The following is a 25667-nucleotide window of genomic DNA, read 5'->3' as shown; positions in this document are numbered from 1 at the left end:
ATAAGCTCAAGGAGGAAGGCTTACGTTGGATGTCAGGGGGAAGTTCTTTACAGAGAGAGTGATGAGGTGCTGGAAGAGCTTGCCAGAGAGGCAGTGGATGCTCCATCCCTGGAAGTGTTCAAGAGCAGGTTGGATGGACCCCTGGGCAAGCTGGTCTAGTTCCAGATCGGGAGGTTGGTGGCCCTGCCAGGGGCAGGGGTGTTGAACACGATGATCTGTGTGGATCCTTCTGACCCAAGCCATTCTGGGATTCTGTGATTGATTCTGTGATTCTGTGATTCTGTGTTTCTGTGATTCTGTGATTCTGTGACAGAGAGGGAGCAAAGCTTAACCTGAAGACCAGGGAAGCTGTGGGAGTGGTGGACACCTTTGTCAAGTGGTAGTGGCAGTTCTCTCCCATGGGAGCCAACTGCTCGCTGTTCCAGGTTAGTCCCGGTGGTGAAAGGGTGATGGGTCGCCATGTGCCTTGCATTATCTCTGAAGTCTCCAGAGCATCTGGTGATGTCCTGCTGGCACCTGGAGTGTTTGCAGAGTAGAGTGAGTGACGCGGAGGCACAGACTGAGATGCACCACAATTTTATTGAGGGAAAAGGGGGCAACAAAATTTCTCCAAGGTGTGGCCAACATGCCGGAATAACCAGGGACAGAGTCAGCATTGTGTGGCTATGGTGAATGTCCCGCCCCCTGTCCATCTGCCTTTTCCGCAGAGGAAGAAGGGCCATTCTGTCCTCCCTAAGCTTGATTCCTGGCGTTGACAGACCAGAGGAGCATAGGTGACAAACTAGGCATCAGGATGCAAAGTAGAAAATGGAAGAGGGGAAAGGCAAACATGGACAACGCTTCCTGAGAGCCCATGGTGGACCTGTTCATTTGCAAGAGGTGTTGGCATTGCTTGGATCCTATGAAAACAAGACCCCGATGCTCCAGTGCAGGTCTGTTAATAAATTCTGGGTCCTGGAAGTGGTCTTCCTACAGGGCCGCTGCCAGCAGCTTTAGCAGGGGAAGTACCGCCCGCCACTGAAGCGGCTGCCAAAGCCAGAGAGGCCAAAGCCTCCAGAGGAGATGGGCACACCCTCAGAGCTGAGGATGCTGCCAACAGCAGCGGAGGTGGAGGATCCCACGGCGGTGTTCTGCGGGAAGGAGCTGAGGATGGGTCCGGGCAGGGTCACCACGACAGGAGAGGGCTGGATGAAGACGTTGGAGTCCTGGCACTGCCTGACGCAGGGCTCGTTGCAGCTGCTGCCCAGAGGGGTGGGGCCGCACGGCTGGCAGGGCAGGCGTGGCACGCACTGGTCGTAGCAGGACATGGCTTGTGTCTGGAGGGGCACCTGTTGGGACAGAGGGTCAGGAGGACACGGAAGGGAGAGAGGAGCGTCCTGCCACCCCAGCAGGAGAGAGCCAAGGCACTGTGCTGGCTGAGGAAATGGAGGCTGTGTAAGGAAGCCCGTTGTCTTGTCTTTCCCGATGGCCCCGCTGGTCCTGCCAGCAGCAGCCAGGCTCAGGCAGGTCCCTGCCTTGCCTGTGGCTCAGGAGACGTCTTAGCCAGATACCCCACTTGCTGCCCCCTTCCCTCCCCCAGTTCTTGCTGCCGTTCCAAGACTCAGCACAGGATAAAGACTCTTGCATGAGCAGAGAAATTGTGGAGCAAGAAAGGATGGTGAAAGGGCTACACACTCACCTCGTTCCCAGGGAGATGGAGGCAAGAGGAGTGGATGAGAGAGAGGAGATGGGCCGCTTTTATACTGCTTGTGTGCTGCCTCAGGCCAGCAGTCACTCTAAGCAAGCAGTAATTTTCCCAGACTCACCTCAAATGCAAATAATCCTTCCTAATGGCAGAGTTGGTGGTTTTAATTCCCCTGACTCTGCCATTTATTTTCCCCATTCCTGTCATAACTCTTTTGCCAAGATAACTTCTTTCAAGTGCTCGGGTGAGAGACCCAAGGAATGGTTGGCAACTGCCTTGGTAGGAAGAGAGCCATCTCCTCACAGCACTACCATCTGCAGCCTGGCACCTTCTTGTGCTTACAGACATGCCACATGGTTCTCTCAACTCCCCTGCTCTCACTGAAATCTGGCAGTCACTGGCAATAGTGCAGCAAGTTCAGAACCTCCAGCCACCAAGATTTCTGTCAGGTAAAAGTGGCCTCCATGTGGGAAAGCAAAGCTGCCTGAAATACTCAAAATCAAAAATATGAAGCATCTGGAGGATGGAAGCAAGGATGGGTAACCTAGGAGGAATAAAGCTATAGTGTCCATGCAGCCAGTGACCACTTGGGGAAAGCCTAAGGCCTGGTAGAATTTGGTCTTGCAAAGGACATCAAGGGCAACAAAAGAGGCTTCAACCGGGGTCTCAGTGGTTAAAGGAAAATAAGAGAACATGTGAGCGTTCTCCTGAAGTAAACAGGAGACCTGGTTAGCTGGGACAGCAAAAATGCTGAGGTCCTGATGGTCTTCTTTGTTTCTTTCTTGTCCAGCAAGTGTGGTTTTTTGGAATCGCATGGCTCAGAGGTCAGGCTGAAAAACGGGAGCTATCGAGATGCACCTTTGGGTCAAGGAAAACCTGAGCAAACTGGATATTTCTAACACCATTTGGCTCATTTGTCCCATGATGAGATGCACCCATGAGTGCTGAGGGAGCTGTCCACTCTTGATCAACGTAGACTGGTGACTGGGAGAAGTGCCCTAAAGACTGGGGGAAGGTGCATATCACTCCCGTTTAAGAAGACCAAGAAGCAGGCGTGAGGGAGCTAGTGGACTGTACGCATCAGTCGTATGGAGCTGCTGGAGCAGTGCATCCTGAAAAGTGTTTCCTGGCACACGAAGTTTGAAGGTATCAGATGCTGTAATCAGCATGGATTCACCATGGAGAAGTCATGGTCTGATCAAGCGGATAAGTGTCCACAGTGAAATAGGAAGCCTGGTGGACGGGGAAGAGAACAGGATATATTCTTGCTCGAGTTCAGTAAGGCTTTTGGCACCATCCTCAATAAGATGGCCCTAGTGAAGCTGTGAAGAATAGTGAACAATGTTCTGAATGAGCCCTTCTCTGCCTCATGAAAAAGCATCTCTGTCAGGGAGCTGTGTCCTCTTCTCAAACAAGTGAAATGTGGTGGGTCCCAGAACTGTCGGATGGCTGGGGATGTTTGTGGAATGGATGTGATCAAGAGGGCTACAGTTACAAAAAATGTCCCATACAAAGCACTTCCCTGTCCTGCAGGCATGGAGGAGGCTGGGATGCGCTCCAAGAGTCCGAAGAGAATATCTTTAGAAGCCAAGCTTCCTGAAGAGACTTTCCTGACACATGGCAATTCTGAATCTGATTTTGGATTGGCTATGAGCCACTCATTTGGCACCCTGTGTGTGCTGTCTGCCGACATGGTGCTGAGCACCATGGAGGGATCCTCTGCACCTTGGAGGGTAACGCAATTCCTGAGAGGAGATGGAGCAAGGTGCTGTCAAGAAAACCAGCACAGCCATCTACTCTACAGGAGTGGCCAGATTCCATGGGACTTTTTGTGAAGTAACAAGGCTCAGGAAGGAAATGTTGTTCCACAAAAAAGCTTATGGCATGGGTAGACTGATGACCAAGAAACTGCCAGGAGAGTGGATGATGGCCGGTGAACATTCGATTGCGTTCCTAGAACAATAAGCTGTGTGCAAAGGCCCTTGCAAGCAGCAGAACTGCCCACTTGCCTTTCCAGGGAATGAGCAGCCTGAGGGACAGGCAGGGAGGGAGAAGGAGCAAAGGAGAATGCAGGCCACAAAGGCTCTGGTTGTCGTGAAATAGGCTGCATTGGAAGGAGAGCATGCCTTCCTTGCTGATAAGGTGGTTACGAATAAGTCATGATATTTCCCCTGAGACACGTGCTGTGCCTGTAGCACAGAACGCCTCGGGCACTTGGGATGCGTCTTACAGCCATAGTGACGTGTTTCTGCAAGGAAACTCCTTGCGCCTGTCATCCTGGAACTTGAAAGGTGTCAATTTGCACAGCCAACTTGTGAAGGTCGGAAAGAAGGAAATGAAATGTCAGGGTTGACAGAAACCAAAAAGCGAACCTGTGCCATTAGGGGAGGGAATTTACATTTGAGGTGAGTCTTGTGGAAAATTACAGTCTGCGTAGAGTGACTGTGGGCCTGGGGCAGTGCTGGAGTGGTATAAAAGCAGGCCCAACTGCTCACTCAGTCATCCACTCCTCTTGCCTCCATCTCCCTGGGAACGAGGTGAGTGCAAAGCCCTCTCACAAGCTCTTCTTCTTTTGGGATTTCTCTGCACATACAAGTGCCTCCATGTTATGTTGTGTTTGGGGAAAGCAGCCTAGTCTGTTATGGGGAATGGGGCAGCACGTGTGAGATGGAGAGATGCTGGGTCTTGCATGAGCTGTGCTACGGGCTAGCCATTAACCTGCTAGCGATTGGCTGTCCCATTGGAACGGTAGGGAAGAACTGGAAAACAGATTTCCTTACACAGCCTCCGTATCCCCAGCCAGCACAGTGCCTTGGCTCTCTCCTGCTGGGGTGGCAGGACGCTCCTCTCTCCCTTCCGTGTCCTCCTGACCCTCTGTCCCAACAGGTGCCCCTCCAGACACAAGCCATGTCCTGCTACGACCAGTGCGTGCCACGCCTGCCCTGCCAGCCGTGCGGCCCCACCCCTCTGGGCAGCAGCTGCAACGAGCCCTGCGTCAGGCAGTGCCAGGACTCCCACGTCTTCATCCAGCCCTCTCCCGTCGTGGTGACCCTGCCCGGACCCATCCTCAGCTCCTTCCCGCAGAACACCGCCGTGGGATCCTCCACCTCCGCTGCCGTTGGCAGCATCCTCAGCTCTGAGGGTGTGCCCATCTCCTCTGGAGGCTTTGGCCTCTCTGGCTTTGGCAGCCGCTTCAGTGGCAGGCGGTACTTCCCCTGCTAAAGCTGCTGCTGATGGCCCTGGAGAAAGATCCCCAGGGTGCACAAAGTCTTTGTGGGACTTGAGACATAGCACTGGACCCAGTCCGATCACACCGAAAATGTGATCCACTTCTTCCTTCCCCCTTGTCTATCTCTCGTTTCCTTCCTGTGCCATTGCCGATCACCATCTGCTCCTCTGGGCACTCTGTCCCACAGAACTGGCGTAGGGAGGACCTGATGGCCCTTCTCCCTCTGTGGAAAGGGCAGATGGAGAGATGGCAGTTCACCCGTTAGATTCATGCATTGCAGGCTGTCATCTGTTCGTGGTGCTTCCTGAATGCGTGACATCGTTTCTCTCTTTTGCCTCAATAAATGTGACTGCATCCTAATCACTGGCTGTGTGTTATCCATTCTCCTATGAAGCCTGTGCCATGATGTCTTTGGGGAGAGATGTTTCTCTGTAGTCATTCTGGGAAATGGTTCTGACTGCTGTTCTGAACCATTGGTAAGATATCTCAGGAACGTTTACTTGAACCCAGGGGCCCAGAGGCCTACTGCCCCTGCCCCCCCGTCACGGGCATAATTGATCTAGTTAACTCCGTGACAGCTCTGAGAGTACGAAAGTTGTGCGTGAAGGGAAGTCTGGATGGCATCAAGCCAGCTGCCAATCAGGGCTTTGGCAGAACCTGTGTGATGGTGGCCAGCTGTGTCCTGTGGCTGTTCCGCGGGTTCCTTTCCTTGGCTGCCAGTCTCTCTGCAGCCTTTGCTGCTGGACACTGCACTTCCTTGGAGAGCTCCCAAGTGGCCCTGCAAGCCTGTGCAATGTCCCAGGTATGCAAAAAAGAACCTGCCAGAGTCTCAGTCGCTCCTCACTCTCTGTGATATAGAGAGTACAATCGGACTAGGGCAAATGAGAATAAATAGAGTGTAAGAAGAGAAGGAAAAACCAAAGGGGGAAAGGAAGCGATGGGAAGACAGTCACTTGTCAGATCCTAACAGTACACCCAAGCTCTGAGGAGTGGCTCCTTTGCGAATTACTCTCCCTGGTTTAATCACTGCGCACAATTTGATGTGTCATGCAATATGCCAAGGGTCAATTTGGGCCATCCTCTAATGCATTGTCCCATCATAATCTTCTGCCCATTGTGGTGGTTTCTGAATGATAGCCAACAGCGGTTCATTAGATCACTCTCCCACTCGCCCTCCTGAAAGAAATAGGGGACTGAGAAACTTGAATGGAAAGAGAAGGCTTGGGTGTTGAGATAAGATAAAGATTATTAAAGGTAAGTGAAATGGGGAAGCAAGCAGAGGCTGCATGGAAGCAAAGGGAGGGAAAGCAGGTATGTTCTTCTTCCCATCAGGAAGTGATACTCAGACATGTCTAGGGATGCACGCCGTCCAATTGCTTAGAAGTGGTAGGAGATGACAGATGTTTTCTCAGGAAGACTCTGCTGTCCTCCTTCTCTCTCCTCAGCTTTTCTTGCTGAGTGTAATGTCACATGGCCTGGAATAGGCCTTGGATCTTTTGGGCTCAGCTGCCCTGCTGATGCCTCCTCCCTTATGCGTGCCATCCCGCAGCATACGGGCTTTATTAGAGATTGGAGAGAGCCTTGACGCTGTGCCCGCAATGCTCTGCAAGACACAATGGTATGATATCAGTCATAGATTCACAGATTTTCAGGGTTTGGTAGTACACCTGGAAATCATCCGTTCCAAGCCCCTTGCTAAAGCAGATTCCCCACAGTAGGTTGCTGAGGAGAGTGTCCACGGGAGTTTTGAATACATCCAGAAAAGGAGACTTGACCACCTCTCTGGGCTGCCTGTTCCAGTGCTCTGTCAGTCAGTGCTATTCTAGTTTCTCCTGGGCTTTCTGCCAGAGGCCCCAGGTGAGGCCATTCTCCCCAGCTACGTTAGAAGGCCCATTTTGCAGAGCTGGTGCTGCACAGTCAGACCCAAGAGGAACCGCACAAGCTATTTCCTGTTAATTCTGTTCAAAACTTGTTGTTACTCGGGACTCCACTCAGTGTAGTTCCTCTTCTGAGTCACTCAGTATAGAGGTCTCTCAAGCTGACTATGGGCTGGAATGTTGACTAACGTTGTTACCTTCTTACTCAAGTACATAGTGGTGTGGCAATGTACACTCGTGCATTCTGCTGTTTTACACGCAAGAAATGAATTTTCTGTGTAGGTTCTTTGGCTTGCCCTTGTATTATATCAAAGCTGATCTCCCCAAAAACTTGAAATATTTTCTTTGTTTTCTCAAAATTTTCCTCTGCTGTATTACCCTACAGGAAGATGTCATCTGTGTATTGGAGGTGTTCAGGAGATTCTCACCCGTTCCACTGCAGTCTTGATCAGGCAGCGTCCAATGACACGACTATGCTTCTGCCCCTTGAACAGTCGATTCCAGTTGTGCAGACAGCTGTTGGAATCCCCCTGTCGCTGCAGGCATACGGCTGGGTTCTGCCCTTTGGTGACGTGCATCAGGGTCCAGGGTGCACTGGTGTTCACTAGAGCTTTCTACACACCTGTGAGTCTGAGGTGTCAGTTCATGGTCAACGTTGTTTGGTAGTCCGTTTCCTCTGCCTGGGGAGACTCAGGGACCCTTTGTTCCTGATTGGAGTATCCATCACATATTTCTAGCAAATGCAAATAAGAAGTCCCTTCATTAGGATCAGACGTAAGAACAGCCCTTGTCCTCACTCTCAGGACCCAAACTGGAACTTTCTAGTTACTAATTTTCCTTGCAGTTCATGCGCTCTGACTTCTAGGACTGATGCAGGTTATTCACCCCACTTCCACATGGACTCCCTGTAACCACACAGATGAAGCCACATGCTGTGCGTCTGTGGTTCTCTGCTGTCGTGGTTTTATGATTTTGGGCCATTGACACCTGTCTCTCGCGCAGAAAAGCACTGACTAATAACATGGCAGACTAGTCTGCACTGGCAAGGAGGAAGACCCATTTTGTTCAAAGTTTGTAAGAGTTTATCAACAAGTGAGATGCAGGCTCGTAGGAAGATTGAGAGTTTCTCTTCCTACGACTGGATTTGAATGACTGTTGGTATGGTGTACTTTCTGATTTGCTTTCATGATTTTTGTCTCTTCTTCTTCCAGTTCTACTTTTATTGTGATGGCTCCTCTGTTGAGCAGTGTAGCTCTTTCGTTCCTCCTAGGATCCTAGGATCCCTTAGGTGGAAGTCGGACTTCCCGCAGCACATGATCTGACTTTTACTTGCAGTGCTTTCTCTTGACTCTTCTAGTGGTTGATCTTGTTGAGAGTGGTCTCTCAGATTTAGCTTCCGTGTCTGTTATCTGGTCATCAAACCCTGAGACCTTTTCCTCCCCTGGGGGTGCAGAATGGTGTTAACTATCATTTGGTAGGTGCGGTCCGGGTTCCTGCACAATGTGGGAAACTGTAACTCTCTGGCATTGCCTCGGAAGTACCGAATATGTGAATATGAGTGATGAAGTTCTGGAACAGGCAGTTTGGATAGGTTGTGGAGTCTCCTCCTCTGGAGATATTCAAGACCTGTCTGCACCTCTACCTGTACTACCTGCTGTAGGGAACATGCTCACATGGGACAGTTGGTCCTGATGCTCTCTAGAGGTCCCTCCCACCCTCTACAGCGCTGTGGTTCTGTGATTCTGTGAGTATCGTCATGCTGAAGGAGCCCAGTGTCACAGCATGCCTCCTTCAACCATTCGGTCTGTGTTTAAGGATTCCACACTTGTTTGGGCTGAAGTTCAAAACCATGGGAGGAGACAGCAGTGACACACACCTGTCCATATATCCTCCCACCCACCCTGCCATCCTCCTCCACACTGCTCCGGGGCTGGTTCTCGGGTGGCGCTCTTAACTAATCGTTTAACCTTAGAAAAATAAAGCAGTGCCTACGAGAGAAGAATAAATAGGTGAATGTGGGTTTTCCAAGGATGTTCAGAACACTGAAAAGCAGTTATAATTGGCCCAGAGGGAAAGTTACCACACGTTATGTCTTCTATCAGTCCACTGCCAGAGGAGAAAAGCAAGACTTTAGTTGTTAATATACTCCAAGCGACGGTTCTGGAAATGAGAAAAAAAATAGGTGATAGCCATGTAGGATGCAAGTGCTGGGCTAGGCTGAAGACCGGAGCTGAGGAATACAGACACAAGCTCTCAGATCGGATACGTGGCAGAGGAGAGAATGTGGCACAGATCACAGAAAACAGGATGATAGAGAACAATCTCAAGAGCAAGCCAGTCAAGACTGTGATCAGCACCCGTTAAAGAGAAACATGATATTTGTAATTTCCCCCTCTGGTGTTGTGATCAAATCTGTAGTTATCGGAACCTACAGCACAGCACCAAGTGAACTGTTGCGGGGTATGCTAACACCATCCCACTGAGATCGTAGCCTGCTCTGTGGGGGTTGCGGAGTGGGAAACAGACAAGGAAGTGATGCTGCGCTAAAAGTGTGATGTGTTACTGCGGCTGTTTCAGCCAGCCCTTTAGAAGGAAGATGGCACCATTTGGCATTGGTCTAGAAAATTCTCTCTGACTACAGCTGATATGGAGAAGGCTGAGGCAGTAAATGAGTTGTTGCCTCGGTCTTCTCTGGTAGGCAGGGTTCTTGTATTTGTGGTGTCCCTGAAGCTCACAACCGTGGGCAGCTAGGTGGGAATTGGAAGAGCAAATCCCCTCTCTCTGTAAGGGCTGAGGGAGTCCAAGAACCCTTCATGAGACTCGTGTCTGTGGAGCCAAATGACATACATCCCAGGGCCCTAAAGGAGCTGGCTGATGTGTTTGATGAGCTCTCCATCATACTTGAAAGTCACGGCTCTTGGGTGATGTCCCCGGGGACCAGATAAAAGGAAACATCACTCTCACTCACAAGAAAGGGAGGAAGGAGGACCCACGGAACTAAAGGCGGGTGAGTCTCGCCGCTGTGCCTGGGAAGATCATGGAACAGATCCTCCTCTAAGACGTGTTAAGGCACATGAGGGATGTGTGGGTGATGCCAGATAGCCATCATGGCTTAGCCAGAAGGTTTTGGGTGACCAGTCTGATGGCCTTCTGTGATGGAGTGATGTCATTGGTGGAGAAAGGGAAAGTGACCAATGCCATCTACGTGGGTTTGTGCAAGGCCTTTGGCATGGTCCTTCCACCATATCCTTATCTCTCAATTGGAGAGATACGGTCTTGTGGGGTGGGCTATTCAGTGGATAAGGAATTGGTTGGAAGGCCATAGACAGAGGGGTGTGGTGAATGGCACTATATCCAGGGGGAGGCTAATTATGAGCAGTGCTCCCCAGGGGCCTGCGTTGGTACCGGCGCTCCACAACATCTTCATCAGTGACATTGATGATGGGCTTGAGTGTACCCTCAGCAAGTTTGCTGATGACACCAAGCTGAGTGGTGTAGCTGACCTGTTAGAGGGAAGGGAAGCCATCCAGAGGGACTTAGAGAGATTCATGAGGTGGGCCCGCGTGAACATTAATGAGGTTCAATACGGCAGAGTGCAAGGTTTTGCACTTGGGTCGGAGTAACCCCAAATACGTATACAGACTGGGAGAAGAACCCCTTGAGAGTAGCCCTGTGGAGGAGGTCTTGGGAGTCCTGGTGGATGAAAATGTAAACATGAACCAGCAGTGTGCTCTTGCAGCTTGGAAGGTCAATGGTACTCCATCGGAAGAGGGGTGGCCAGCAGGAATGGGGAGGTGGTTGTCCCTCTCTACTCTGCCCTTGTGAGACCGCACCTGGAGACGTGTGTCCTGGGCTGGGTCTCCCAGTACAGGAAAGATGTGGAGAGGGTCCAGAGGAGGGCCACAAAGACGATTAGAGGACTGGAGCAACTCCACTATGAAGACAGGCCGAGGGTGCTGGGCTTGTTCAGCCTGAAGAGAAAAAGGCACTGAGGAGACCTCATGGCAGCCTTCCAGTATTTAAAAAGGGGACTATAAACTGGAGGGGAATCAACTTTTTACAAGGGTAGGCAGCGATAGGAAAAGGGGGAATAGTTATAAGCTCAAGGAGGAAGGCTTACGTTGGATGTCAGGGAGAAGTTCTTTACAGAGCGAGTGATGAGGTGCTGGAAGAGCTTGCCAGAGAGGCAGTGGATGCTCCATCCCTGGAAGTGTTCAAGAGCAGGTTGGATGGACCCCTGGGCAAGCTGGTCTAGTTCCAGATCGGGAGGTTGGTGGCCCTGCCAGGGGCAGGGGTGTTGAACACGATGATCTGTGTGGATCCTTCTGACCCAAGCCATTCTGGGATTCTGGGATTGATTCTGTGATTCTGTGATTCTGTGACAGAGAGGGAGCAAAGCTTAACCTGAAGACCAGGGAAGCTGTGGGAGTGGTGGACACCTTTGTGAAGTGGTAGTGGCAGTTCTCTCCCATGGGAGCCAACTGCTCACTGTTCCAGGTTAGTCCTGGTGGGGAAAGGGTGATGGGTCGCCATGTGCCTTGCACTATCTCTGAAGTTTTCAGAGCATCTGGTGATGTCCTGCTGGCACCTGGAGTGTTTGCAGAGTAGAGTGAGTGACGCGGAGGCACAGACTGAGATGCACCACAATTTTATTGAGTGAAAAGGGGGCAACAAAATTTCTCCAAGGTGTGGCCAACATGCCGGAATAACCAGGGACAGAGTCAGCATTGTGTGGCTATGGTGAATGTCCCGCCCCCTGTCCATCTGCCTTTTCCGCAGAGGAAGAAGGGCCATTCTGTCCTCCCTAAGCTTGATTCCTGGCGTTGACAGACCAGAGGAGCATAGGTGACAAACTAGGCATCAGGATGCAAAGTAGAAAATGGAAGAGGGGAAAGGCAAACATGGACAACGCTTCCTGAGAGCCCATGGTGGACCTGTTCATTTGCAAGAGGTGTTGGCATTGCTTGGATCCTATGAAAACAAGACCCCGATGCTCCAGTGCAGGTCTGTTAATAAATTCTGGGTCCTGGAAGTGGTCTTCTTCCAGGGCCGCTGCCAGCAGCTTTAGCAGGGGAAGTACCGCCCGCCACTGAAGCGGCTGCCAACGCCAGAGAGGCCAAAGCCTCCAGAGGAGATGGGCACACCCTCAGAGCTGAGGATGCTGCCAACGGCAGCGGAGGTGGAGGATCCCACGGCGGTGTTCTGCGGGAAGGAGCTGAGGATGGGTCCGGGCAGGGTCACCACGACGGGAGAGGGCTGGATGAAGACGTGGGAGTCCTGGCACTGCCTGACGCAGGGCTCGTTGCAGCTGCTGCCCAGAGGGGTGGGGCCGCACGGCTGGCAGGGCAGGCGTGGCACGCACTGGTCGTAGCAGGACATGGCTTGTGTCTGGAGGGGCACCTGTTGGGACAGAGGGTCAGGAGGACACGGAAGGGAGAGAGGAGCGTCCTGCCACCCCAGCAGGAGAGAGCCAAGGCACTGTGCTGGCTGAGGAAATGGAGGCTGTGTAAGGAAGCCCGTTGTCTTGTCTTTCCCGATGGCCCCGCTGGTCCTGCCAGCAGCAGCCAGGCTCAGGCAGGTCCCTGCCTTGCCTGTGGCTCAGGAGACGTCTTAGCCAGATACCCCACTTGCTGCCCCCTTCCCTCCCCCAGTTCTTGCTGCCGTTCCAAGACTCAGCACAGGATAAAGACTCTTGCATGAGCAGAGAAATTGTGGAGCAAGAAAGGATGGTGAAAGGGCTACACACTCACCTCGTTCCCAGGGAGATGGAGGCAAGAGGAGTGGATGAGAGAGAGGAGATGGGCCGCTTTTATACTGCTTGTGTGCTGCCTCAGGCCAGCAGTCACTCTAAGCAAGCAGTAATTTTCCCAGGCTCACCTCAAATGCAAATAATCCTTCCTAATGGCAGAGTTGGTGGTTTTAATTCCCCTGACTCTGCCATTTATTTTCCCCATTCCTGTCATAACTCTTTTGCCAAGATAACTTCTTTCAAGTGCTCGGGTGAGAGACCCAAGGAATGGTTGGCAACTGCCTTGGTAGGAAGAGAGCCATCTCCTCACAGCACTACCATCTGCAGCCTGGCACCTTCTTGTGCTTACAGACATGCCACGTGGTTCTCTCAACTCCCCTGCTCTCACTGAAATCTGGCAGTCACTGGCAATAGTGCAGCAAGTTCAGAACCTCCAGCCACCAAGATTTCTGTCAGGTAAAAGTGGCCTCCATGTGGGAAAGCAAAGCTGCCTGAAATACTCAAAATCAAAAATATGAAGCATCTGGAGGATGGAAGCAAGGATGGGTAACCTAGGAGGAATAAAGCTATAGTGTCCATGCAGCCAGTGACCACTTGGGGAAAGCCTAAGGCCTGGTAGAATTTGGTCTTGCAAAGGACATCAAGGGCAACAAAAGAGGCTTCAACCGGGGTCTCAGTGGTTAAAGGAAAATAAGAGAACATGTGAGCGTTCTCCTGAAGTAAACAGGAGACCTGGTTAGCTGGGACAGCAAAAATGCTGAGGTCCTGATGGTCTTCTTTGTTTCTTTCTTGTCCAGCAAGTGTGGTTTTTTGGAATCGCATGGCTCAGAGGTCAGGCTGAAAAACGGGAGCTATCGAGATGCACCTTTGGGTCAAGGAAAACCTGAGCAAACTGGATATTTCTAACACCATTTGGCTCATTTGTCCCATGATGAGATGCACCCATGAGTGCTGAGGGAGCTGTCCACTCTTGATCAACGTAGACTGGTGACTGGGAGAAGTGCCCTAAAGACTGGGGGAAGGTGCATATCACTCCCGTTTAAGAAGACCAAGAAGCAGGCGTGAGGGAGCTAGTGGACTGTACGCATCAGTCGTATGGAGCTGCTGGAGCAGTGCATCCTGAAAAGTGTTTCCTGGCACACGAAGTTTGAAGGTATCAGATGCTGTAATCAGCATGGATTCACCATGGAGAAGTCATGGTCTGATCAAGCGGATAAGTGTCCACAGTGAAATAGGAAGCCTGGTGGACGGGGAAGAGAACAGGATATATTCTTGCTCGAGTTCAGTAAGGCTTTTGGCACCATCCTCAATAAGATGGCCCTAGTGAAGCTGTGAAGAATAGTGAACAATGTTCTGAATGAGCCCTTCTCTGCCTCATGAAAAAGCATCTCTGTCAGGGAGCTGTGTCCTCTTCTCAAACAAGTGAAACGTGGTGGGTCCCAGAACTGTCGGAAGGCTGGGGATGTTTGTAGAATGGATGTGATCAAGAGGGCTACAGTTACAAAAAATGTCCCATACAAAGCACTTCCCTGTCCTGCAGGCATGGAGGAGGCTGGGATGCGCTCCAAGAGTCCGAAGAGAATATCTTTAGAAGCCAAGCTTCCTGAAGAGACTTTCCTGACACATGGCAATTCTGAATCTGATTTTGGATTGGCTATGAGCCACTCATTTGGCACCCTGTGTGTGCTGTCTGCCGACATGGTGCTGAGCACCATGGAGGGATCCTCTGCTCCTCGGAGGGTAACGCAATTCCTGAGAGGAGATGGAGCAAGGTGCTGTCAAGAAAACCAGCACAGCCATCTACTCTACAGGAGTGGCCAGATTCCATGGGACTTTTTGTGAAGTAACAAGGCTCAGGAAGGAAATGTTGTTCCACAAAAAAGCTTATGGCATGGGTAGACTGATGACCAAGAAACTGCCAGGAGAGTGGATGATGGCCGGTGAACATTCGATCGCGTTCCTAGAACAATAAGCTGTGTGCAAAGGCCCTTGCAAGCAGCAGAACTGCCCACTTGCCTTTCCAGGGAATGAGCAGCCTGAGGGACAGGCAGGGAGGGAGAAGGAGCAAAGGAGAATGCAGGCCACAAAGGCTCTGGTTGTCGTGAAATAGGCTGCATTGGAAGGAGAGCATGCCTTCCTTGCTGATAAGGTGGTTACAAATAAGTCATGATATTTCCCCTGAGACACGTGCTGTGCCTGTAGCACAGAACGCCTCGGGCACTTGGGATGCGTCTTACAGCCATAGTGACGTGTTTCTGCAAGGAAACTCCTTGCGCCTGTCATCCTGGAACTTGAAAGGTGTCAATTTGCACAGCCAACTTGTGAAGGTCGGAAAGAAGGAAATGAAATGTCAGGGTTGACAGAAACCAAAAAGCCAACCTGTGCCATTAGGGGAGAGAATTTACATTTGAGGTGAGTCTTGTGGAAAATTACAGTCTGCGTAGAGCGACTGTGGGCCTGGGGCAGTGCTGGAGTGGTATAAAAGCAGGCCCAACTGCTCACTCAGTCATCCACTCCTCTTGCCTCCATCTCCCTGGGAACGAGGTGAGTGCAAAGCCCTCTCACAAGCTCTTCTTCTTTTGGGATTTCTCTGCACATACAAGTGCCTCCATGTTATGTTGTGTTTGGGGAAAGCAGCCTAGTCTGTTATGGGGAATGGGGCAGCACGTGTGAGATGGAGAGATGCTGGGTCTTGCATGAGCTGTGCTACGGGCTAGCCATTACCCTGCTAGCGATTGGCTGTCCCATTGGAACGGTAGGGAAGAACTGGAAAACAGATTTCCTTACACAGCCTCCGTATCCCCAGCCAGCACAGTGCCTTGGCTCTCTCCTGCTGGGGTGGCAGGACGCTCCTCTCTCCCTTCCGTGTCCTCCTGACCCTCTGTCCCAACAGGTGCCCCTCCAGACACAAGCCATGTCCTGCTACGACCAGTGCGTGCCACGCCTGCCCTGCCAGCCGTGCGGCCCCACCCCTCTGGGCAGCAGCTGCAACGAGCCCTGCGTCAGGCAGTGCCAGGACTCCCATGTCTTCATCCAGCCCTCTCCCGTCGTGGTGACCCTGCCCGGACCCATCCTCAGCTCCTTCCCGCAGAACACCGCCGTGGGATCCTCCACCTCCGCTGCCGTTGGCAGCATCCTCAGCTCTGAGGGTGTGCCCATCTCCTCTGGAGGCTTTGGCCTCTCTGGCTTTGGCAGCCGCTTCAGTGGCAGGCGGTACTTCCCCTGCTAAAGCTGCTGCTGCTGGCCCTGGAGAAAGATCCCCAGGGTGCACAAAGTCTTTGTGGGACTTGAGACATAGCACTGGACCCAGTCCGATCACACCGAAAATGTGATCCACTTCTTCCTTCCCCCTTGTCTATCTCTCGTTTCCTTCCTGTGCCATTGCCGATCACCATCTGCTCCTCTGGGCACTCTGTCCCACAGAACTGGCGTAGGGAGGACCTGATGGCCCTTCTCCCTCTGTGGAAAGGGCAGATGGAGAGATGGCAGTTCACCCGTTAGATTCATGCATTGCAGGCTGTCATCTGTTCGTGGTGCTTCCTGAATGCGTGACATCGTTTCTCTCTTTTGCCTCAATAAATGTGACTGCATCCTAATCACTGGCTGTGTGTTATCCATTCTCCTATGAAGCCTGTGCCATGATGTCTTTGGGGAGAGATGTTTCTCTGTAGTCATTCTGGGAAATGGTTCTGACTGCTGTTCTGAACCATTGGTAAGATATCTCAGGAACGTTTACTTGAACCCAGGGGCCCAGAGGCCTACTGCCCCTGCCCCCCCGTCACGGGCATAATTGATCTAGTTAACTCCGTGACAGCTCTGAGAGTACGAAAGTTGTGCGTGAAGGGAAGTCTGGATGGCATCAAGCCAGCTGCCAATCAGGGCTTTGGCAGAACCTGTGTGATGGTGGCCAGCTGTGTCCTGTGGCTGTTCCGCGGGTCCCTTTCCTTGGCTGCCAGTCTCTCTGCAGCCTTTGCTGCTGGACACTGCACTTCCTTGGAGAGCTCCCAAGTGGCCCTGCAAGCCAGTGCAATGTCCCAGGTATGCAAAAAAGAACCTGCCAGAGTCTCAGTCGCTCCTCACTCTCTGTGATATAGAGAGTACAATCGGACTAGGGCAAATGAGAATAAATAGAGTGTAAGAAGAGAAGGAAAAACCAAAGAGGGAAAGGAAGCGATGGGAAGACAGTCACTTGTCAGATCCTAACAGTACACCCAAGCTCTGAGGAGTGGCTCCTTTGCGAATTACTCTCCCTGGTTTAATCACTGCGCACAATTTGATGTGTCATGCAGTATGCCAAGGGTCAATTTGGGCCATCCTCTAATGCATTGTCCCATCATAATCTTCTGCCCATTGTGGTGGTTTCTGAATGATAGCCAACAGCGGTTCATTAGATCACTCTCCCACTCGCCCTCCTGAAAGAAATAGGGGACTGAGAAACTTGAATGGAAAGAGAAGGCTTGGGTGTTGAGATAAGATAAAGATTATTAAAGGTAAGTGAAATGGGGAAGCAAGCAGAGGCTGCATGGAAGCAAAGGGAGGGAAAGCAGGTATGTTCTTCTTCCCATCAGGAAGTGATACTCAGACATGTCTAGGGATGCACGCCGTCCAATTGCTTAGAAGTGGTAGGAGATGACAGATGTTTTCTCAGGAAGACTCTGCTGTCCTCCTTCTCTCTCCTCAGCTTTTCTTGCTGAGTGTAATGTCACATGGCCTGGAATAGGCCTTGGATCTTTTGGGCTCAGCTGCCCTGCTGATGCCTCCTCCCTTATGCGTGCCATCCCGCAGCATACGGGCTTTATTAGAGATTGGAGAGAGCCTTGACGCTGTGCCCGCAATGCTCTGCAAGACACAATGGTATGATATCAGTCATAGATTCACAGATTTTCAGGGTTTGGTAGTACACCTGGAAATCATCCGTTCCAAGCCCCTTGCTAAAGCAGATTCCCCACAGTAGGTTGCTGAGGAGAGTGTCCACGGGAGTTTTGAATACATCCACAAAAGGAGACTTGACCACCTCTCTGGGCTGCCTGTTCCAGTGCTCTGTCAGTCAGTGCTATTCTAGTTTCTCCTGGGCTTTCTGCCAGAGGCCCCAGGTGAGGCCATTCTCCCCAGCTACGTTAGAAGGCCCATTTTGCAGAGCTGGTGCTGCACAGTCAGACCCAAGAGGAACCGCACAAGCTATTTCCTGTTAATTCTGTTCAAAACTTGTTGTTACTCGGGACTCCACTCAGTGTAGTTCCTCTTCTGAGTCACTCAGTATAGAGGTCTCTCAAGCTGACTATGGGCTGGAATGTTGACTAACGTTGTTACCTTCTTACTCAAGTACATAGTGGTGTGGCAATGTACACTCGTGCATTCCGCTGTTTTACACGCAAGAAATGAATTTTCTGTGTAGGTTCTTTGGCTTGCCCTTGTATTATATCAAAGCTGATCTCCCCAAAAACTTGAAATATTTTCTTTGTTTTCTCAAAATTTTCCTCTGCTGTATTACCCTACAGGAAGATGTCATCTGTGTATTGGAGGTGTTCAGGAGATTCTCACCCGTTCCACTGCAGTCTTGATCAGGCAGCGTCCAATGACACGACTATGCTTCTGCCCCTTGAACAGTCGATTCCAGTTGTGCAGACAGCTGTTGGAATCCCCCTGTCGCTGCAGGCATACGGCTGGGTTCTGCCCTTTGGTGACGTGCATCAGGGTCCAGGGTGCACTGGTGTTCACTAGAGCTTTCTACACACCTGTGAGTCTGAGGTGTCAGTTCATGGTCAACGTTGTTTGGTAGTCCGTTTCCTCTGCCTGGGGAGACTCAGGGACCCTTTGTTCCTGATTGGAGTATCCATCACATATTTCTAGCAAATGCAAATAAGAAGTCCCTTCATTAGGATCAGACGTAAGAACAGCCCTTCTCCTCACTCTCAGGACCGAAACTGGAACTTTCTAGTTACTAATTTTCCTTGCAGTTCATGCGCTCTGACTTCTAGGACTGATGCAGGTTATTCACCCCACTTCCACATGGACTCCCTGTAACCACACAGATGAAGCCACATGCTGTGCGTCTGTGGTTCTCTGCTGTCGTGGTTTTATGATTTTGGGCCATTGACACCTGTCTCTTGCGCAGAAAAGCACTGACTAATAACATGGCAGACTAGTCTGCACTGGCAAGGAGGAAGACCCATTTTGTTCAAAGTTTGTAAGAGTTTATCAACAAGTGAGATGCAGGCTCGTAGGAAGATTGAGAGTTTCTCTTCCTACGACTGGATTTGAATGACTGTTGGTATGGTGTACTTTCTGATTTGCTTTCATGATTTTTGTCTCTTCTTCTTCCAGTTCTACTTTTATTGTGATGGCTCCTCTGTTGAGCAGTGTAGCTCTTTCGTTCCTCCTAGGATCCTAGGATCCCTTAGGTGGAAGTCGGACTTCCCGCAGCACATGATCTGACTTTTACTTGCAGTGCTTTCTCTTGACTCTTCTAGTGGTTGATCTTGTTGAGAGTGGTCTCTCAGATTTAGCTTCCGTGTCTGTTGTCTGGTCATCAAACCCTGAGACCTTTTCCTCCCCTGGGGGTGCAGAATGGTGTTAACTATCATTTGGTAGGTGCGGTCCGGGTTCCTGCACAATGTGGGAAACTGTAACTCTCTGGCATTGCCTCGGAAGTACCGAATATGTGAATATGAGTGATGAAGTTCTGGAACAGGCAGTTTGGATAGGTTGTGGAGTCTCCTCCTCTGGAGATATTCAAGACCTGTCTGCACCTCTACCTGTACTACCTGCTGTAGGGAACATGCTCACATGGGACAGTTGGTCCTGATGCTCTCTAGAGGTCCCTCCCACCCTCTACAGCGCTGTGGTTCTGTGATTCTGTGAGTATCGTCATGCTGAAGGAGCCCAGTGTCACAGCATGCCTCCTTCAACCATTCGGTCTGTGTTTAAGGATTCCACACTTGTTTGGGCTGAAGTTCAAAACCATGGGAGGAGACAGCAGTGACACACACCTGTCCATATATCCTCCCACCCACCCTGCCATCCTCCTCCACACTGCTCCGGGGCTGGTTCTCGGGTGGCACTCTTAACTAATCGTTTAACCTTAGAAAAATAAAGCAGTGCCTACGAGAGAAGAATAAATAGGTGAATGTGGGTTTTCCAAGGATGTTCAGAACACTGAAAAGCAGTTATAATTGGCCCAGAGGGAAAGTTACCACACGTTATGTCTTCTATCAGTCCACTGCCAGAGGAGAAAAGCAAGACTTTAGTTGTTAATATACTCCAAGCGACGGTTCTGGAAATGAGAAAAAAAATAGGTGATAGCCATGTAGGATGCAAGTGCTGGGCTAGGCTGAAGACCGGAGCTGAGGAATACAGACACAAGCTCTCAGATCGGATACATGGCAGAGGAGAGAATGTGGCACAGATCACAGAAAACAGGATGGTAGAGAACAATCTCAAGAGCAAGCCAGTCAAGACTGTGATCAGCACCCGTTAAAGAGAAACATGATATTTGTAATTTCCCCCTCTGGTGTTGTGATCAAATCTGTAGTTATCGGAACCTACAGCACAGCACCAAGTGAACTGTTGCGGGGTATGTTAACACCATCCCACTGAGATCGTAGCCTGCTCTGTGGGGGTTGCGGAGTGGGAAACAGACAAGGAAGTGATGCTGCGCTAAAAGTGTGATGTGTTACTGCGGCTGTTTCAGCCAGCCCTTTAGAAGGAAGATGGCACCATTTGGCATTGGTCTAGAAAATTCTCTCTGACTACAGCTGATATGGAGAAGGCTGAGGCAGTAAATGAGTTGTTGCCTCGGTCTTCTCTGGTAGGCAGGGTTCTTGTATTTGTGGTGTCCCTGAAGCTCACAACCGTGGGCAGCTAGGTGGGAATTGGAAGAGCAAATCCCCTCTCTCTGTAAGGGCTGAGGGAGTCCAAGAACCCTTCATGAGACTCGTGTCTGTGGAGCCAAATGACATACATCCCAGGGCCCTAAAGGAGCTGGCTGACGTGTTTGATGAGCTCTCCATCATACTTGAAAGTCACGGCTCTTGGGTGATGTCCCCGGGGACCAGATAAAAGGAAACATCACTCTCACTCACAAGAAAGGGAGGAAGGAGGACCCACGGAACTAAAGGCGGGTGAGTCTCGCCGCTGTGCCTGGGAAGATCATGGAACAGATCCTCCTCTAAGACGTGTTAAGGCACATGAGGGATGTGTGGGTGATGCCAGATAGCCATCATGGCTTAGCCAGAAGGTTTTGGGTGACCAGTCTGATGGCCTTCTGTGATGGAGTGATGTCATTGGTGGAGAAAGGGAAAGTGACCAATGCCATCTACGTGGGTTTGTGCAAGGCCTTTGGCATGGTCCTTCCACCATATCCTTATCTCTCAATTGGAGAGATACGGTCTTGTGGGGTGGGCTATTCAGTGGATAAGGAATTGGTTGGAAGGCCATAGACAGAGGGGTGTGGTGAATGGCACTATATCCAGGGGGAGGCTAATTATGAGCAGTGCTCCCCAGGGGCCTGTGTTGGTACCGGCGCTCCACAACATCTTCATCAGTGACATTGATGATGGGCTTGAGTGTACCCTCAGCAAGTTTGCTGATGACACCAAGCTGAGTGGTGTAGCTGACCTGTTAGAGGGAAGGGAAGCCATCCAGAGGGACGTAGGGAGATTCATGAGGTGGGCCCGCGTGAACATTAATGAGGTTCAATACGGCAGAGTGCAAGGTTTTGCACTTGGGTCAGAGTAACCCCAAATACGTATACAGACCGGGAGAAGAACCCCTTGAGAGTAGCCCTGTGGAGGAGGTCTTGGGAGTCCTGGTGGATGAAAATGTAAACATGAACCAGCAGTGTGCTCTTGCAGCTTGGAAGGTCAATGGTACTCCATCGGTAGAGGGGTGGCCAGCAGGAATGGGGAGGTGGTTGTCCCTCTCTACTCTGCCCTTGTGAGACCGCACCTGGAGACGTGTGTCCTGGGCTGGGTCTCCCAGTACAGGAAAGATGTGGAGAGGGTCCAGAGGAGGGCCACAAAGACGATTAGAGGACTGGAGCAACTCTACTATGAAGACAGGCCGAGGGTGCTGGGCTTGTTCAGCCTGAAGAGAAAAAGGCACTGAGGAGACCTCATGGCAGCCTTCCAGTATTTAAAAAGGGGACTATAAACTGGAGGGGAATCAACTTTTTACAAGGGTAGGCAGCGATAGGAAAAGGGGGAATAGTTATAAGCTCAAGGAGGAAGGCTTACGTTGGATGTCAGGGGGAAGTTCTTTACAGAGAGAGTGATGAGGTGCTGGAAGAGCTTGCCAGAGAGGCAGTGGATGCTCCATCCCTGGAAGTGTTCAAGAGCAGGTTGGATGGACCCCTGGGCAAGCTGGTCTAGTTCCAGATCGGGAGGTTGGTGGCCCTGCCAGGGGCAGGGGTGTTGAACACGATGATCTGTGTGGATCCTTCTGACCCAAGCCATTCTGTGATTCTGTGATTCTGTGATTCTGTGATTCTGTGATTTTGTCATTCTGTCATTCTGTGACAGAGAGGGAGCAAAGCTTAACCTGAAGACCAGGGAAGCTGTGGGAGTGGTGGACACCTTTGTCAAGTGGTAGTGGCAGTTCTCTCCCATGGGAGCCAACTGCTCACTGTTCCAGGTTAGTCCTGGTGGTGAAAGGGTGATGGGTCGCCATGTGCCTTGCACTATCTCTGAAGTCTCCAGAGCATCTGGTGATGTCCTGCTGGCACCTGGAGTGTTTGCAGAGTAGAGTGAGTGACGCGGAGGCACAGACTGAGATGCACCACAATTTTATTGAGTGAAAAGGGGGCAACAAAATTTCTCCAAGGTGTGGCCAACATGCCGGAATAACCAGGGACAGAGTCAGCATTGTGTGGCTATGGTGAATGTCCCGCCCCCTGTCCATCTGCCTTTTCCGCAGAGGAAGAAGGGCCATTCTGTCCTCCCTAAGCTTGATTCCTGGCGTTGACAGACCAGAGGAGCATAGGTGACAAACTAGGCATCAGGGTGCAAAGGAGAAAATGGAAGAGGGGAAAGGCAAACATGGACAACGCTTCCTGAGAGCCCATGGTGGACCTGTTCATTTGCAAGAGGTGTTGGCATTGCTTGGATCCTATGAAAACAAGACCCCGATGCTCCAGTGCAGGTCTGTTAATAAATTCTGGGTCCTGGAAGTGGTCTTCCTCCAGGGCCGCTGCCAGCAGCTTTAGCAGGGGAAGTACCGCCCGCCACTGAAGCGGCTGCCAAAGCCAGAGAGGCCAAAGCCTCCAGAGGAGATGGGCACACCCTCAGAGCTGAGGATGCTGCCAACGGCAGCGGAGGTGGAGGATCCCACGGCGGTGTTCTGCGGGAAGGAGCTGAGGATGGGTCCAGGCAGGGTCACCACCACGGGAGAGGGCTGGATGAAGACATGGGAGTCCTGGCACTGCCTGACGCAGGGCTCGTTGCAGCTGCTGCCCAGAGGGGTGGGGCCGCACGGCTGGCAGGGCAGGCGTGGCACGCACTGGTCGTAGCAGGACATGGCTTGTGTCTGGAGGGGCACCTGTTGGGACAGAGGGTCAGGAGGACACGGAAGGGAGAGAGGAGCGTCCTGCCACCCCAGCAGGAGAGAGCCAAGGCACTGTGCTGGCTGAGGAAATGGAGGCTGTGTAAGGAAGCCCGTTGTCTTGTCTTTCCCGATGGCCCCGCTGGTCCTGCCAGCAGCAGCCAGGCTCAGGCAGGTCCCTGCCTTGCCTGTGGCTCAGGAGACGTCTTAGCCAGATACCCCACTTGCTGCCCCCTTCCCTCCCCCAGTTCTTGCTGCCGTTCCAAGACTCAGCACAGGATAAAGACTCTTGCATGAGCAGAGAAATTGTGGAGCAAGAAAGGATGGTGAAAGGGCTACACACTCACCTCGTTCCCAGGGAGATGGAGGCAAGAGGAGTGGATGAGAGAGAGGAGATGGGCCGCTTTTATACTGCTTGTGTGCTGCCTCAGGCCAGCAGTCACTCTAAGCAAGCAGTAATTTTCCCAGGCTCACCTCAAATGCAAATAATCCTTCCTAATGGCAGAGTTGGTGGTTTTAATTCCCCTGACTCTGCCATTTATTTTCCCCATTCCTGTCATAACTCTTTTGCCAAGATAACTTCTTTCAAGTGCTCGGGTGAGAGACCCAAGGAATGGTTGGCAACTGCCTTGGTAGGAAGAGAGCCATCTCCTCACAGCACTACCATCTGCAGCCTGGCACCTTCTTGTGCTTACAGACATGCCACGTGGTTCTCTCAACTCCCCTGCTCTCACTGAAATCTGGCAGTCACTGGCAATAGTGCAGCAAGTTCAGAACCTCCAGCCACCAAGATTTCTGTCAGGTAAAAGTGGCCTCCATGTGGGAAAGCAAAGCTGCCTGAAATACTCAAAATCAAAAATATGAAGCATCTGGAGGATGGAAGCAAGGATGGGTAACCTAGGAGGAATAAAGCTATAGTGTCCATGCAGCCAGTGACCACTTGGGGAAAGCCTAAGGCCTGGTAGAATTTGGTCTTGCAAAGGACATCAAGGGCAACAAAAGAGGCTTCAACCGGGGTCTCAGTGGTTAAAGGAAAATAAGAGAACATGTGAGCGTTCTCCTGAAGTAAACAGGAGACCTGGTTAGCTGGGACAGCAAAAATGCTGAGGTCCTGATGGTCTTCTTTGTTTCTTTCTTGTCCAGCAAGTGTGGTTTTTTGGAATCGCATGGCTCAGAGGTCAGGCTGAAAAACGGGAGCTATCGAGATGCACCTTTGGGTCAAGGAAAACCTGAGCAAACTGGATATTTCTAACACCATTTGGCTCATTTGTCCCATGATGAGATGCACCCATGAGTGCTGAGGGAGCTGTCCACTCTTGATCAACGTAGACTGGTGACTGGGAGAAGTGCCCTAAAGACTGGGGGAAGGTGCATATCACTCCCGTTTAAGAAGACCAAGAAGCAGGCGTGAGGGAGCTAGTGGACTGTACGCATCAGTCGTATGGAGCTGCTGGAGCAGTGCATCCTGAAAAGTGTTTCCTGGCACACGAAGTTTGAAGGTATCAGATGCTGTAATCAGCATGGATTCACCATGGAGAAGTCATGGTCTGATCAAGCGGATAAGTGTCCACAGTGAAATAGGAAGCCTGGTGGACGGGGAAGAGAACAGGATATATTCTTGCTCGAGTTCAGTAAGGCTTTTGGCACCATCCTCAATAAGATGGCCCTAGTGAAGCTGTGAAGAATAGTGAACAATGTTCTGAATGAGCCCTTCTCTGCCTCATGAAAAAGCATCTCTGTCAGGGAGCTGTGTCCTCTTCTCAAACAAGTGAAACGTGGTGGGTCCCAGAACTGTCGGAAGGCTGGGGATGTTTGTGGAATGGATGTGATCAAGAGGGCTACAGTTACAAAAAATGTCCCATACAAAGCACTTCCCTGTCCTGCAGGCATGGAGGAGGCTGGGATGCGCTCCAAGAGTCCGAAGAGAATATCTTTAGAAGCCAAGCTTCCTGAAGAGACTTTCCTGACACATGGCAATTCTGAATCTGATTTTGGATTGGCTATGAGCCACTCATTTGGCACCCTGTGTGTGCTGTCTGCCGACATGGTGCTGAGCACCATGGAGGGATCCTCTGCTCCTCGGAGGGTAACGCAATTCCTGAGAGGAGATGGAGCAAGGTGCTGTCAAGAAAACCAGCACAGCCATCTACTCTACAGGAGTGGCCAGATTCCATGGGACTTTTTGTGAAGTAACAAGGCTCAGGAAGGAAATGTTGTTCCACAAAAAAGCTTATGGCATGGGTAGACTGATGACCAAGAAACTGCCAGGAGAGTGGATGATGGCCGGTGAACATTCGATCGCGTTCCTAGAACAATAAGCTGTGTGCAAAGGCCCTTGCAAGCAGCAGAACTGCCCACTTGCCTTTCCAGGGAATGAGCAGCCTGAGGGACAGGCAGGGAGGGAGAAGGAGCAAAGGAGAATGCAGGCCACAAAGGCTCTGGTTGTCGTGAAATAGGCTGCATTGGAAGGAGAGCATGCCTTCCTTGCTGATAAGGTGGTTACAAATAAGTCATGATATTTCCCCTGAGACACGTGCTGTGCCTGTAGCACAGAAAGCCTCGGGCACTTGGGATGCGTCTTACAGCCATAGT

At 51.2% G+C, this 25667-nt stretch overlaps 5 protein-coding genes across 5 annotated transcripts; 2 read left to right on the top strand and 3 right to left on the bottom strand.

Moving 5' to 3' along the window:
• Positions 1 to 992: 992 nt before the first annotated feature.
• Positions 993 to 1322, bottom strand: LOC149914957 (feather keratin 1-like). Its single transcript, XM_090125012.1, has one exon. It carries the CDS (start codon positions 1305 to 1307, stop codon positions 993 to 995), a length of 315 nt encoding a protein of 104 aa, XP_089981138.1. The 5' UTR covers positions 1308 to 1322.
• Positions 1323 to 4578: 3256 nt separating this feature from the next.
• On the top strand, positions 4579 to 5614 carry LOC149914956 (feather keratin 1-like). The gene has a single exon (XM_090125011.1). It carries the CDS (start codon positions 4592 to 4594, stop codon positions 4904 to 4906), a length of 315 nt encoding a protein of 104 aa, XP_089981137.1. The 5' UTR covers positions 4579 to 4591; the 3' UTR covers positions 4907 to 5614.
• Positions 5615 to 11854: 6240 nt separating this feature from the next.
• Positions 11855 to 12190, bottom strand: LOC149914955 (feather keratin 1-like). The gene has a single exon (XM_090125203.1). It carries the CDS (start codon positions 12167 to 12169, stop codon positions 11855 to 11857), a length of 315 nt encoding a protein of 104 aa, XP_089981329.1. The 5' UTR covers positions 12170 to 12190.
• Positions 12191 to 15453: 3263 nt separating this feature from the next.
• LOC149914954 (feather keratin 1-like) lies at positions 15454 to 15768 on the top strand. The gene has a single exon (XM_090125051.1). The coding sequence runs from the start codon at positions 15454 to 15456 to the stop codon at positions 15766 to 15768; it is 315 nt and encodes a 104-aa protein (XP_089981177.1).
• A 6968-nt stretch (positions 15769 to 22736) lies between these two features.
• Positions 22737 to 25121, bottom strand: LOC149914953 (uncharacterized). The gene is made up of 3 exons (XM_090124834.1): positions 24940 to 25121; positions 23423 to 23519; positions 22737 to 23072 (listed from the first exon to the last, which is right to left on the bottom strand). The coding sequence occupies exons 1-3, from the start codon at positions 25119 to 25121 to the stop codon at positions 22737 to 22739; spliced, it is 615 nt and encodes a 204-aa protein (XP_089980960.1).
• Between the last annotated feature and the right edge of the window lie 546 nt (positions 25122 to 25667).

The sequence above is a fragment of the Phasianus colchicus genome, chromosome 26 (genome assembly GCF_987193195.1).
Source record: "Phasianus colchicus chromosome 26, bPhaCol1.hap1.1, whole genome shotgun sequence".
Classification (NCBI taxonomy): domain Eukaryota; kingdom Metazoa; phylum Chordata; class Aves; order Galliformes; family Phasianidae; genus Phasianus; species Phasianus colchicus.
Note: the sequence above shows the minus strand (reverse complement) of the source record. Positions and strands in the feature narration are given on the sequence as shown.